Below are 13,218 nucleotides of genomic sequence, written 5' to 3'. Positions count from 1 at the left end.
GAATGAATGAACAAATAGTGGGGATGTTGCTAAATTTCTCATCATTCTCAAAGTTGACATGATAAAGAGCAGGAGTCACGGCCTGAGTTTTTAGTGATTTCTTTTTTATTGGATGTTTTCTCTTTGGCATTGTTCAAGAATAAGAAAGACTAAGAGTTATGACATCCATGCAGAAATCATGGAGACATTGTCCTGAGACAATAGAGGGACAGAGGTGCCTCAGTGGGTGTTAATAATTTTCATGATCCATCGTGCATAGTGATGAACTTGCGTGAAAATTCCTTCACTTCCCATGGTGACACTTCCTTTTGCCCAGGACAAGATTCCATGCAACCTCCCACCGCAGACGGCTGGAGCAGCTGAAACTTCCTGCTAGAGAGAGGGAACAGGAGGTCAATGTAGCTTTGGCCTCAGGAAACAAAAGTAAATCCCAAGAAATGGCACATCACAAAACCATTTGAGGGGATGGACTTATTTTTCTTGAGGGGTGACAGTCCTGTCCCCACATCCACATAGGTCTCACCTCTCTCAGTGCAAGCTTGACCCAACCTGAGTGCGAGCAGGAGAAAGGACAGATAGTTCTACCCCAGATCTCCCCCACATAAAAGAGGGGAGGGGGAACGAATTACAAGCCCAAAGCCTGAGGGGGGCAGGGTGAGGGACTCCCACCCTCTGCTTCTCACTCTATGGAGCATCTTTGGATGAACACCCTTTGATTTAGATAGTTCTACCCCAGATCTCCCCCACATAAAAGAGGGGAGGGGGAACGAATTACAAGCCCAAAGCCTGAGGGGGGCGGGGCGAGGGACTCCCACCCTCTGCTTCTCACTCTATGGAGCATCTTTGGATGAACACCCTTTGATTTCCCACATCACTTTTCCTCCCCATGGACCCCTCGCTATCTTCCTGTACGGCGGAAGCAAAGATACCTTATTCTCAGACATGATGTTTAGAGGTTGTCCCACACACATGACGTTTTCTGCCTGCATTTCTTGGTGTATATTCTGGCAGTCATGGGGGGGAAGAGAATATTGGTTTATCCATGTCAGGATGTCAGGGTCACTGACTGTGGGGAAGAGAAGACAAATGAACTGCAGAGTTAATCTCCGTACCACAAGTGCTCTCGTGATGAGCCCCTATGTTGTAAATAAATTCACCACTGAGAATATTCAACGCAGGTAGCCTCAGACCTTCCGTCCTTCTTTGGGTTTTTAGTTCAGGATCTCTGTGTTGGAGAAGTGGATTCCTAAGTCCCCCTTCCATCAGGCATCGGATATGTAGTTCTGTCTGTACTAAGTATAATTTATAAAACATTGAAAAAAACTGAGATGATGAGTGACCATTAGGAGAAAGAGAAAGTAACAAAACCCTTGTCCCCAACTGCCACCCCCCCACCCCTTTTCTGGCATGTACATCTTCTTCACATTCAATTTATAAAAGAAGAAACTATTTTTAGTGTGCATAAAACTGCTTTTTAAAAAATTAAATAGATTATAAATGGATTATTTATAAGTGTTTGTATGTGTGTGTATATGTATAAATATGTATATATATGAGGATTTTCCCCTGAGAGGTCATATTGTTCATCTCCATCACAGTAATACTGTCGTCTTCAGGGTGAAGGGACTCTAACAAAGGTATTATGTGATTTTAATCTCTGGTGGAGAGTATCAAGGCGAAGGAAAACAAAAAATTAACCAGAGATTGCTCAAACTAAGCCTAGTGTTACTTAAGGAACAGGATTTTTCTGATAGAATGTATCTAATTGAATGCCCAAAGGAGATTGAAAATATCAGGTTAGAAAATAGAAAGGGGGGGAGTTATGTTCAGTTGTAAACCTTTCCTGGACCTACACTAAAATATGTGTAACAAGCTAAGTAAAAGTAACTTAAGTTCCTTGAAATAACTCATTCCTAATAAAGATTGGGAACCCTGCACCAGAGAGCTTATAGTTTGTCACTGTGATTCAGAGATTCATAGCCTTGTCATAAAACCTTTGTAGAGTCTTGTTTTACTTTTGAGTGATATATAATAAGTTACTTTTGTAAGGTGTGATGCAATTACTTTAAATAAGACTTATAAAGGACAAGATTCATACAAACTGCAATTTATTCAGAAATTATATTCACTTAGATTCCTAGATATTTTGCTTCTAAATTGAAAAATGAAATTGCAAAATACTGAGAATGTAAAAGTACTTTCTTTTCTAAATTTTTTTTCCCTCTTTTTGGCAGCTGGCTGGTATGGGAATCCAAACCCTTGACCTTGGTGTTACGAGGCTGTGCTCTAACCAACTGAGCACAGCCCGTGCTTCTTATTTCTGTTTTTGCAAAACAGACTGATTTTAAAAGTTCCCACTTTTTTATGTGTTTTTCCAGAAGAGAAGGATTGTTCTGTAGCCACCAGAGAAGGATTTAAATGTGATAAATAAATCCAGTGGGAACTCTTGGATGTAGCAGTAGGTATAAGAGTGGCACTCTGCAGGGAGATGGCTTTGGTGACAGGGCAGGTGGCTCCGTCAACCATCCTTTTATCTCTCAGAGTCCATGGGAATGAATGAATCACCATGTCTCTGCGTATAGGTTGGGTTCTCTGTGGTAGGGGTGGGAGGCATCCTGTTGCCTCACCATATCACATACTTTTTTTTTCCCTGCTGCTCTTCCTTTAATTGCATAGTGCACTTTTAGCAGCTGTTAATGAGTGGGCCACCCTCCTGCAGGATGTCTTGATACTGTCTTTGTGTGTGAGGACTCCTAGTTTTCCCATCTTTATTTCAACCCCGGACTCTGCTCATGAATGCTCCAGAGATATAACAGTTACTGCCAGCTCCATTTGTTAGTAGCAGATTGGCTGCCCTATATCAGCCTCTGAATTTTATCTTTGACCTCCTGTCATGGTAGCGATAAAGCCCTGACACTAATCACTCTGATGGAGAAAACCTCATAGCAGCTATTTTCATTAAGTACTGCATATCCCACCACTTTTTTCTCAGCTCCAGTCTCCTCAGGATGAGGAACACAGAATCAGATACTTACGGTTTTTATATTTATTCCAGGCCCAGGTCGGGATAAAGCAGGAATCATTAAATGCTATGGGTTCCATGGCTACGGCAATGGTTCCCACATAGAGGTCGAGCACTGCAGGCTTGGACAGTTTTATCATCATCAGGTCATTTTCCAGAGATTGTGCATCAAATTCAGGATGGGGCATTATCTGTGAGTAATTCCGTATCTGCTCTTTCTTATTTGTGATGCTGGGTCGATAAACTCCCAGTCGTATTTTAACACTTTGGAAGAAAAAGGGCAGGGAGATGGGAAAGAACAGGGTCATAGAATGTCAGACCACCAGAAACGTCAGATCATCTTAATTTTATTTCTTAACCTGAGAACTGAAGTGGCCTGCTCTTGTCTGCAAAGTACTAACAATAGCTTTCAGGATTGTTGTGTTAGAGACTTGCATATGTAAAACCTGCCATGGTATCTGGCACCTAGAATGCACTCCAAAGAGTCTGGTTACTATTATTAAGATTTGGATCATCTGAATTAGCAGGTAATGAAGATAGCACCACAGCCTGTTATTCCAGAGCTCTTGGTCTATACTACTCTGCCTCAAGCAACTCTTGAGGGTGCATATAGTACCCATTTTTTCCCAAATATTCTTAGGCTTTTCTCCTGCTCCTGTCAGGCCCTTTTCATAATATACCATGTGTTGCCTACATTGACTGTAGACTCATAAGACCTTATGAGTCATGTCAGGACTTCCAGTTACCATTTTCCGTTATATATTCCCTGGACCAATTCAGACCCACCCACCTCCATGGCCAGGAATCCAGTTATGCAACACATACAAGAGCCATTTCCTGCCAACAGCGATTCATGTGTTAGATATGGGTGAGAGAAAGAATGTCTGATTTTCCAATTCTGCTCTGAGAGGACAGGAACTGTCCTTATTTTCTGTGTATTTCCCATATCACACAAAGCAGGGGTTCGATGTGTATTGAACTAAACTATTTTGAAGAACCAGATGGTTAAGAGTCTCAAATTTGAAATGACCCTTGCATACTCCTGAAATTCTGAGTAGGTCTCAATCACATGACACATTCTACACACATGCAGAAACACCAAGGTTTGCAAGGGACAGCAATATTTTGTCCAGTTTTCCCTTGCCCTTCTCCTGGTACCTGCATGATATGGCTTCTGCCCAACTCTTCAACCTCATCCTATGAACGTCCCCCCTACTCATTACACTCAAGTCAACACTGATTTCTCAGTTTGCCAAATACCCTAAGTATCTTCACTGCTTCAGGGACTATATGAATACTGTTACCTGGGCCTGAAATATCTTCCAGGCTGTCGTCTTCTCTTTCTGTTGGTCTCACCTCTTCAGAGAGGACTGACCTGACCATCTAACGAAAGTAGATCTCTTGTGTTCTTTCCATATATTACAGCTCGCCATTCTTTTCTGTGCTTTATGTTTGGCCATTTACTTTCTTTGGCTTCCTCCCTCTGTTAGAATGTAAGCTCTGTGAGAGGAAGCTTAATTCCATCTTTTCCCTTTACAGTTTTCTCAGTACATTAAACAGCTCTTGCCATATAGTACATTTTTGATAAATATTGGTTGATGAATGGATATGATTTACTCTCTAGGAGAGAGAGTCTTCTGACATCTTATCAAGATCCTCTTATTTATTTATTTTCCCTTATTTTGGCAGCTGGCCAATTCAAGGATCTGAATCCATGACCTTGGTGTTATAAGGCTGTGCTCTAACCAACTGAGCTAACTGTCCCTCAAGCTCCTCTTAAATCGGTCAAACATGTATTCTATTCCCCATTGGGAAGGAGACCCTCTCTTTTCCTGCATCTTCTAATTCCATTAAAACCTTGCTGGGATGCTTCACCAGACCCACCTTTGTTTGAATAGATTCCTTCCAGCTCCTCAAAGCAAAGCAATACTTACGGTAAGGGGCAGTGGGCAGCTGTCAATACCCACTCAGGGTGAATGAGAGACCCCACACACGGTTCTGGGCTGGACTGTAGATAGACCATGTAAGGAATAGTAAAATCATCTCGTAAATTCAACTTGTCTTTAGAATCTTGGGCCAGAACTGCTCCTGGAGAATTAAGGGGCATAGGTGGAAAGAGAGTCAAAGAGTTTCAGAGGCTGAACTAGCTAGAGTACTTTTCCCTAACTTGAAGTCTTCAGAGATAATATCAAGGTCTTCAATTTATTTTTGATATTTTAAAAAATTACAGGAAACCTTATTCCTTATTGTGTATTGCATGTCCCTCAAGCTGTACACAATAAGGAAATGATGCGTCTTTTCTTGAGATGGAATTACATTAGAGCTCTGTGAAACTAACCAATAGGCTCATCTCATGCTGATCAGAAGCTGGTTGGCAGTGCTGTGTATTACAACAATGAGAATATAAATTTTTTCTTTATAAACATTATTTTTTAAAATTAACTTTTGCCCAGAATAAGGGTAAAAAGTTAAACACTGCTCACCTTTGGTGGCAAAAGGAAGTTGGGGCTGGCAGAGTCCCTGACCCAACCACCCTCCTTTCCTGGGCACAGTTCCTCTGACCTTCATCTGCTCAGGGAAAGGGAAGTGAAGCTGTACAGGGAAAGTGCTGGTTCAGGAAAACCATCTGCTCTAGGGCTTGAGGGGAGGGTCCAGGAAAGAGTAGGGGGTTGGCAGAGCCTGTGCTGAGTGGCTCACAGGCATCCATGGGGTTAGCAAGCACCTTGCTGGGATAAGCTGTGCATTGAGGGCTTCCTGTTGTTTTCTTCAACAGGTAATTGTTTTATGAAATACCCTCCACTTCCTGTCTCTTCAGTTGTGGCTGCTACTTCTCTTACCAACCCTTCATGCACTACCCTGGGTTCCACCCAAGGCAGAAACAAGGCCCCAAAGTCTCACCAGCTGCACTCATGAGAGCCAAGATGAGAAAACCCTTCATGGCAGGCTGTGATCGCGCCAGGAGGAGACCAGTTGATCAAGCTGTAAACTGCCCAGTCTTTAGTCCAGGTGCCCTGGCAAGAACACTAACTGTGGAGTGAGGAGCAGAACAAGGATCTCACAGCAGTCTTCAAACTAGTTCTCATCAGGACCCATTTATATAAGGCTTCACTGGGAGCTGCCTTTGATGTGGGTGAAAGAGAGGAAGGACCAGACCAAGTGAAGATCCTGGCGCCTCCTAACTGATCCTAAAACACTCCCCAGGAGTCATTATTTAGCTGCTGACATTTTCCCTCCCCTCTCTGTGACATGGTCTTTCTTTGTTGTCCTCTCCTCCCTCTGTGACTTTAAACCTCTCTCCCTGACCTCCCCACCGCCTCCTTTCATCCAGTCTCTTCCCAGAGACTCACAGAACATTGGAGTATGAATGTATTTAGTAAGTCTTTGGTTATCCTCCCCCAACCCCCATTTTGGTGATGAGGAAGTTGTGGTCCTCTTGGAAGCTAGTGGCAGAGTCAGGACACAGAACTTAGGCTCCAGGCTCCCTGTGACAAGGCTGAACTTTACCTGAGCCCTGTGCTCCCAGAAAACAGTTGTGGTGAAGAAATGCTTTTGTGTCTGGGAATGAATTACCACAAAGAACCACCCTTCCATGTGACTTAGATGAGACTCTCTGTCCACTCTGTCTCATGACTCCCATAGTCTTCGGATGACTCTCTCTCTTACCTGTGACAGGTCAAACACAAACCTTTCCCCTTTTGCCTGCACCTGCTGACAAGGCCAGACACAAACCCTCTAACTCCCCATTCTTTCTTTCATGAATGATTTGCTGAGATTAGAACTGTTGGTCCCCTTGGAATCAGCTACACCCACAAATAAACATTTCCTATTCAGCCAACTGACTGAGGCTTCCCAGCCCTGATTGCAAAACAACACCAACCTGAAATTTCCCCACTTTTAACTTGTCTTGCCTCCTTATAAAGGTCTAGGGCAAACCCACCCTGCTGGGGCACTCTAACATTCAGATCTGAGGTGCTCTTCTGTTGGAACAGTCTGAATAAACCAATCTCCTTACTTGTTTCTTTGTTTTTTAAATTTTTTGACATCTATTACTCTTTCCAAATGTACCACCCTCCTTTCTAGCCTTACATGATATCTTTCTTACTGTCCCACAAAGATAAGTAATAAATAGCAGGTTCAAACTTACATTTTTAGAGAGTAGATTATACAAATATAAAACATACAAGACTGAACTGGGCTTTGTCAGAGTAATTAAAGAGCTGATCGGTTATAAAAGACCATAAGAATAACGTTCCTAAATCTGTAAAAATGATACGTAAACTTAGTTCTTCTAAAATTTAACTTGTCACCTTAAAACATGTCATCTGGATGTCCCCACATCCTCTACTCTTTTGTGAATTCCATTTCCTTAGTATCCAAAGTTTTAAAATATTACTTCTAATAACAAAGTCATCATTTATTGAGTTTTTGCCATGTATTAAATACTGTGTTATACTCCCTATATGTGTGACCAGATTTATCCTTTGTAACAGGTCTATAAATTAAATATTATTATTCGGTACAAATAAGAAAGCTGAAGTACTGTAAAGTTAAAAATCTTGGTCACAATCGTACAGCTTAATCCCTGAACCAAAACATTTTGGAAAGTTCAGCACGTCTCCACCCTTCCCAGGGATTTATCCGGTAGGAGTGGGACTAATTTCTGTTCATTTCTCTAGTTGTCTACAGTGGCATTGTCCCAGCACATGAAAACAGCTGTCCCCACTTCATTTCTCAATTCTTCACTAACCCAACAATGCTGGGGTGGGTTTCAGCCTCTAACTGAAGATTTGGAAATATTAAGAGGAACTCTGGCCCAGGCCTAAAAACTTCCTTAAATAGAATATCAGAAATCACTTCGTGAATGTTTATTACCTGACGCTCACAGACTCTCGTACCTGTAGCCTGGCTCCTGCCACATTGCTGGGACCTAACCTGAATCCTTTCAGTTTTTGTTCTTGTTTCCTCGATATCTTTCCCCAGCTACTGTTAGGGGAAACTGTGGGTTTCTTGGTCAGGGAATCATGATGTTAAGAGAAACTGAGGAAACTGCAGATTCTGCCACCTAAATCCTGGTTCTTGGTGTCTCAAACAAAAAATTGGACGATACATGCCAGAGGTGAAAAACAAAGAGCAGTTTATTTAGTAAGAGAGAAAGAACACTCCACAGAGTGGGCTGGAGCAATAGTGTGGCTCAAGAGCATGGATAGTTGCATTCCGGGGGTTTAAGTCCTCCCAGCTGGATTTGTGTTGTTTGGTCATTGGTTGAGCCCTGGTAGTCTCTGTTGATTGGCACTCTGGCTGGGTGGGGAGCTCATTGGTCCAACCGAATGGTGTCCTACATGGGGGTGCAGCTCCCTATCTGTCTGTATTTCCTGTGGTTGTGCATGCGTGCATCCTTAGAGAACGCGCTGCACCGGCTATCCTACTCGCAGACAAGCAGGTTACCCCTTCCTACTGTTGTTCTTTTGTAATTTCCCACAACACTACTATTCCTGCTGCCCGGAATCCCCAAGTAGAAAGAGAGAAACTTCCACTCTTTTAAGCCACCAGAAGAAAACTGAACATTTTTGTTAATATCTTACATTGAGAAATCCATATCTTCTTTGCTGGTCTCAGTCTGCTCCTCCCTTCCCCCAAAACTTCATCAATGAAAACAAGAAGACAACTATTGTCAGTTTCCTATTTAAATATCTTTTTTTATTCTTTTATAACATAGAGAAAAATAGGCTAGAGAACAACTATTCACTTTGTAGAGAAGTGGGAGGGTACAACTTATTTCGGGGATATAAGGGATTAGAGTCATTGTCCTCTTTATAATTCCTCATCTAACAATCTGCTAATAATCACTCAATTGTGACCGCAGCTAGCACGATTCAGTTTCCAAGCCACTTTTCCTGACTCAGTTAATATGTTGGCTTATAAAATGTTCCCATATTCATTGACACTCCTCCCTACAAAAGGTGAAATCTAATTCTGTTCCCCTTGAATATGAATTGGCATAACATTTGAGGACAGGTCATAAAAGTCAATACAATTTACACCCGGCTGTCTTCTCCTGAGGCACACATTCTCTGAATCCAGCTGCCAGGCTATGAGGAAGCCCAAACTATCCCATAGGGAGACCACGTGGAAGAGCCACGCATAGGTGCTCTGACCAACAGTCAAGCGGAAGTCCTGGCTGACAGCCAGAGTCAACACCAAATATATGGGTGAGCAAGGCTTTGAGATGGCCCCAAACCTAGCCACCAACCAGCAGCAAAGCAGGAGATACCCCAAGCAAGAACTGCCTGGTTGAGCCCCGTCCAATCCTAGAGCCAAGAGAGATAATAATATTGGTCCATATTGCTTTACTCAGCTAAGTGTGAGGTGGTTTGTTATGCAGTAATCAATAACCAGAACAGGTGACAAATCATTGTCCCTTCTACTCTGTCTTCTAATAGTGGAGGGTGAAGCAATGTTCTTATGCGGGTGATTCTGCCTGAGTGGTTCGGGGGAACCTCTGTAAGGTGTTCCTCTCAATCTAGAGGAACTCAGAAGCAATTTAACTGCATAAGGTGTTATGCTATCTAATGATAATATGCACCCTTCACTGTTCGTTGATTTGCTCTAATTTCACTTTTAAGCCTCAAATCTGGGAAGTCATGACTTGATGGAGGGAGAGATCAAAATTATCCAAGGGTGTGGTAGGGAAGTTTAGAGTAAGGAGGATATGTGATTATTTCTACCTTTAAGAATGAAATACAGAACAAGAATTTGGCAATGCTCTTAGATATCATGTAAGAAAAGACCTTAGAATCTATAGAACAAAAGAGAAAAGTAGAGTGTGAATTACTCACAACATAGTGTCTATAATTCTCATGATAGACTCTGAAGCTTGATCATATAGGCTCTGATCATGCCACTCACATTTTATAGCTTTATGACCTTGGGCAACTTTCTTAACCTCTATTTTTCACTGTTGCTTTATCTGTAAAATGGGAAGCCCATCACATAGAATTTTTTAGGAGTATTTAAAGAGTTATTATTTATAAAGTGACTTAAAACAGTGTTCTCCAAATAGTAAATGCCATGTAACATGGGTTAAATAAAATAACTTTACCTTTAGAATCTCCCTGTTTTCCAGGATTTCAGGGATGTTGCTTTATCTTAATTTCCAAGTATTGTTGTGAAGTCCTCAAATCTTTCTAACATTTTAAAGCTTATTTTAAAGCTAAACATGTTCCATGGTGAGAAACATGGGGTCTGGAGTCAAGCCGATAGGGTTCAACTCCTATCAACGTCCTAGTTGCCTCTTCCTGAAAGATATTTAATATCTTAAAGCCTCAGTATTCTGAAATATAAAATGGGAAGAATATTGGTACTTGTGTCATAGGATAGTTGTGAGGATTAAATATTGTTTAAAAGAACATTAACATAATGTGTGGCACATAGAAAAATGCTAGCTGTTACTACTGTGACATTTTTCACTGCTGCAAAAGTGAGAACTGAGTCCTGAGTACTGGGAAGGAGCAAATCTTCAGTATGTTCCCGGCTCACAGAAATGTGTGTTTTGTCTCCAGCACTGTCCTGGAAGTTGGTTTTTCTTCAAATGAGGCATTCAGAGTCATGGAGCATCTGAGGGTTTAGATTTCTCCAGCCCAGTACAGCTCTCTGTTCTGAGAAAATAAATCACCGCCTTCATTTCTAGCCATGTTTCACTTGGGACATCCAGTGGCCAATTTGAGGCTCTGAAAAGCAGTACCGGGTTGAAAATGGAGCAGATCAGTGCTGGGAAAGCTCCCACCCTGCTCCGTGCTACGTTCATGCCCAGCTGGCTTTCTCCCTGGAGATTATTGGGGGTAAAGGTGTTTTTGCAAGATGGTAAAAATGAATATATTGTGAATCAAACATCTGGAAATTTCATTAAAAACAAACATTACCTTTGTTTTATAAAACCAAGTGCTTATTTATTAAGAAGAAAAAACAGAAAAAGAACAAAATAAATATGAAACAACAACGAAAACCTGCAAGTCCATTTAGAGGACTCTATCATTAGGTCAAGTACTGAACACTTTCTCTTTGCTTTTCCCCATTCTCTATGATTTTCCCTCACCAAAAAAGTTAGTCATTTCATATACTAAAATTTCTCCTCCTCATATTGCTGGTGTGGTTTCTATTTCCTGACGGTATCCTGTGATACAAAATCTGCAGAAAATCTTTGGCAGAACCAAGTAAGTTTTCTGTGGCATGAAGAAATTTTCCTTCCATCCTTTGGTGACTGCCATAACCGAAAAGGTAATAAACCTTCCCCATCCTGCTTCATTCTTGTTACCCAGATGTGCTGGCTTCTCATGGGAACCCTCATGGTTAACACCATGCCAGTCTTAAAGCTCATCAAGCAAGCAGTTTATCTCATTCTCCAGACCAAATTCAAGTGTAAAACACAGTAGAAAGAAAAGTATTCTGGACATTCCATGTGAAACTGAAGAAGAGACTTTGTTCTGTTTGCCATACAACAGAATTTCACAAACATCTTCATTCTTTTTAAAAAATGTCTTCCTTAGGCTTATTCTACCTTGTCTCTTTTCTACCTCCAGCACATCTTTTTTTATTTTTATTTTTTTGAGGATGATTGCTCTTACCAATTAAATCTGAACTTCAGTTTGCACATCCCACTCAGTAAAACAAAAGGAATTAGCTATCCTCTGGGAGGGTATAACTCTGTCATCCCAAGCTGCTTATGAAGGTATTGATTCATCAAAAATGTAGATGGCTTGGGCTGGAGGAAGGGGGTTAAATTACACAGCTAATAATAATAATCATAATCATAAAAGACTTTAAAGTACATTGTTATGCTTTTTTTCAAAATGAAATAAGAAAGATTTGTTGTAAACACATGTAAAACAAATGTAAAAATGGGGAGATCATATTAAGTACACTGAAGACAATTTATTTTTCTGAGACATACCACTAAACAGCACTTTCCTCCTTGAAAGCTAAATAATTTTATTAGGTAAACAGGAACAAGAAACTTAAAAAGACTTCAGGGGATTAAGGTGGGAGTTATTTGTTTTAAAACTGCAAAATTTGAGTTCAAAAAGTAGATTATAAAAAATTAGAAATTGTGAAGTCTAAGTGGAGAAGCCCCCTAAAAAATGCTAAGTTAATACAACTGGTGAGAGTCACACTGGAGCAGGTGTCTTTAATCCCGTGTGAGCTCCACTTGCTAATGAAAACAGAGGAGAGCTCCTATGGAGGAGACATTTATGTGCAGAGGAAGTTTAGGGATTTGGGGAGGTGTTTCTCAGAAATCTGCAGAGCCTTTCCATTTTGTGTGTGATAAAGAGGAAGTGCCATGTGATGACAAGGGAACCTCTAACACACCAGGATGGCACATCCTGTGAGGAACAGGATAACCTAATATTTACGTTTTCTTTTATAAATCTTGTAGTGCATGGATGTTATGAGAAATCATCACAACACAAAATTTTATGTAAACTGTGAAAGTTCCCCTGATGAATGAAGGAAAAACAAACATTCCATTAGCCCATCAGATCATATGCTTTATTTTCTATCTGGAAAACAGGGCCCTCTTACTGCTGTGAGGTCTTTGAGCTAGAAGCTGACCTTGGAGGACACCTGTGGTTTTTCACTGGCCTCCGTTGTGGGTCCCTCCCAGTCAGATAAAGAGTCTCAGAGGCAGGGCTGGTTAGAGTAAGAACACTGAAAATAGGACGAGGCCATGGAAATAGGGGTGGTCAGTTAAAAAATGAATGTGGATACGTCCTTACCTTGACTCTTGAAGGTAAGGCTAAAGCTGACAGTAATAAAGGCAGAGGGCAGAGACAGAAATAAACTGGATCCTTGATGACATTTTTGAATTGCTGAATCAAACCATCCTTGAAGCCTTCCCTACTCCTAAGCTTTGATCTGTGCATTTCTTAAGACCTTGCATGTTTGACATTCTGTTCCTTGCAATTGAATGGCTCCTGAGTGAAATGTTCGTATTTATACATTGTTTGTACTTAAATGTGTATTTTAATATGATGGATTTCTAAGACTTCAGTTGCTGGGTTAAAGGAAATACAAAATTTCAATTTAATAGAAATTCACAAATTGTGAAGAGTTACTCTTTAAACAAAATAGGAGACTGAAAATGACAAGAAGGTTCATTGAAAACAGGTTACTGGAGGACATTAAGAACAAATGAGCCCCCC

At 41.0% G+C, this 13,218-nt stretch overlaps 1 protein-coding gene across 1 annotated transcript; it reads right to left on the bottom strand.

Moving 5' to 3' along the window:
- Nucleotides 1-219: 219 nt before the first annotated feature.
- LOC103587316 (probable inactive serine protease 58) lies at nucleotides 220-5,048 on the bottom strand. The gene is made up of 4 exons (XM_008568791.1): nucleotides 4,957-5,048; nucleotides 3,036-3,286; nucleotides 930-1,066; nucleotides 220-369 (listed from the first exon to the last, which is right to left on the bottom strand). The coding sequence occupies exons 1-4, from the start codon at nucleotides 5,043-5,045 to the stop codon at nucleotides 220-222; spliced, it is 627 nt and encodes a 208-aa protein (XP_008567013.1). The 5' UTR covers nucleotides 5,046-5,048.
- Nucleotides 5,049-13,218: the final 8,170 nt, after the last annotated feature.

The sequence above is a fragment of the Galeopterus variegatus genome, unplaced genomic scaffold (assembly GCF_000696425.1).
Source record: "Galeopterus variegatus unplaced genomic scaffold, G_variegatus-3.0.2 Scaffold443, whole genome shotgun sequence".
NCBI classification, from domain to species: Eukaryota; Metazoa; Chordata; class Mammalia; order Dermoptera; family Cynocephalidae; genus Galeopterus; species Galeopterus variegatus.
The sequence above is the reverse complement of the archived record's forward strand: the minus strand, read 5'-3'. Positions and strand labels throughout refer to the sequence as shown.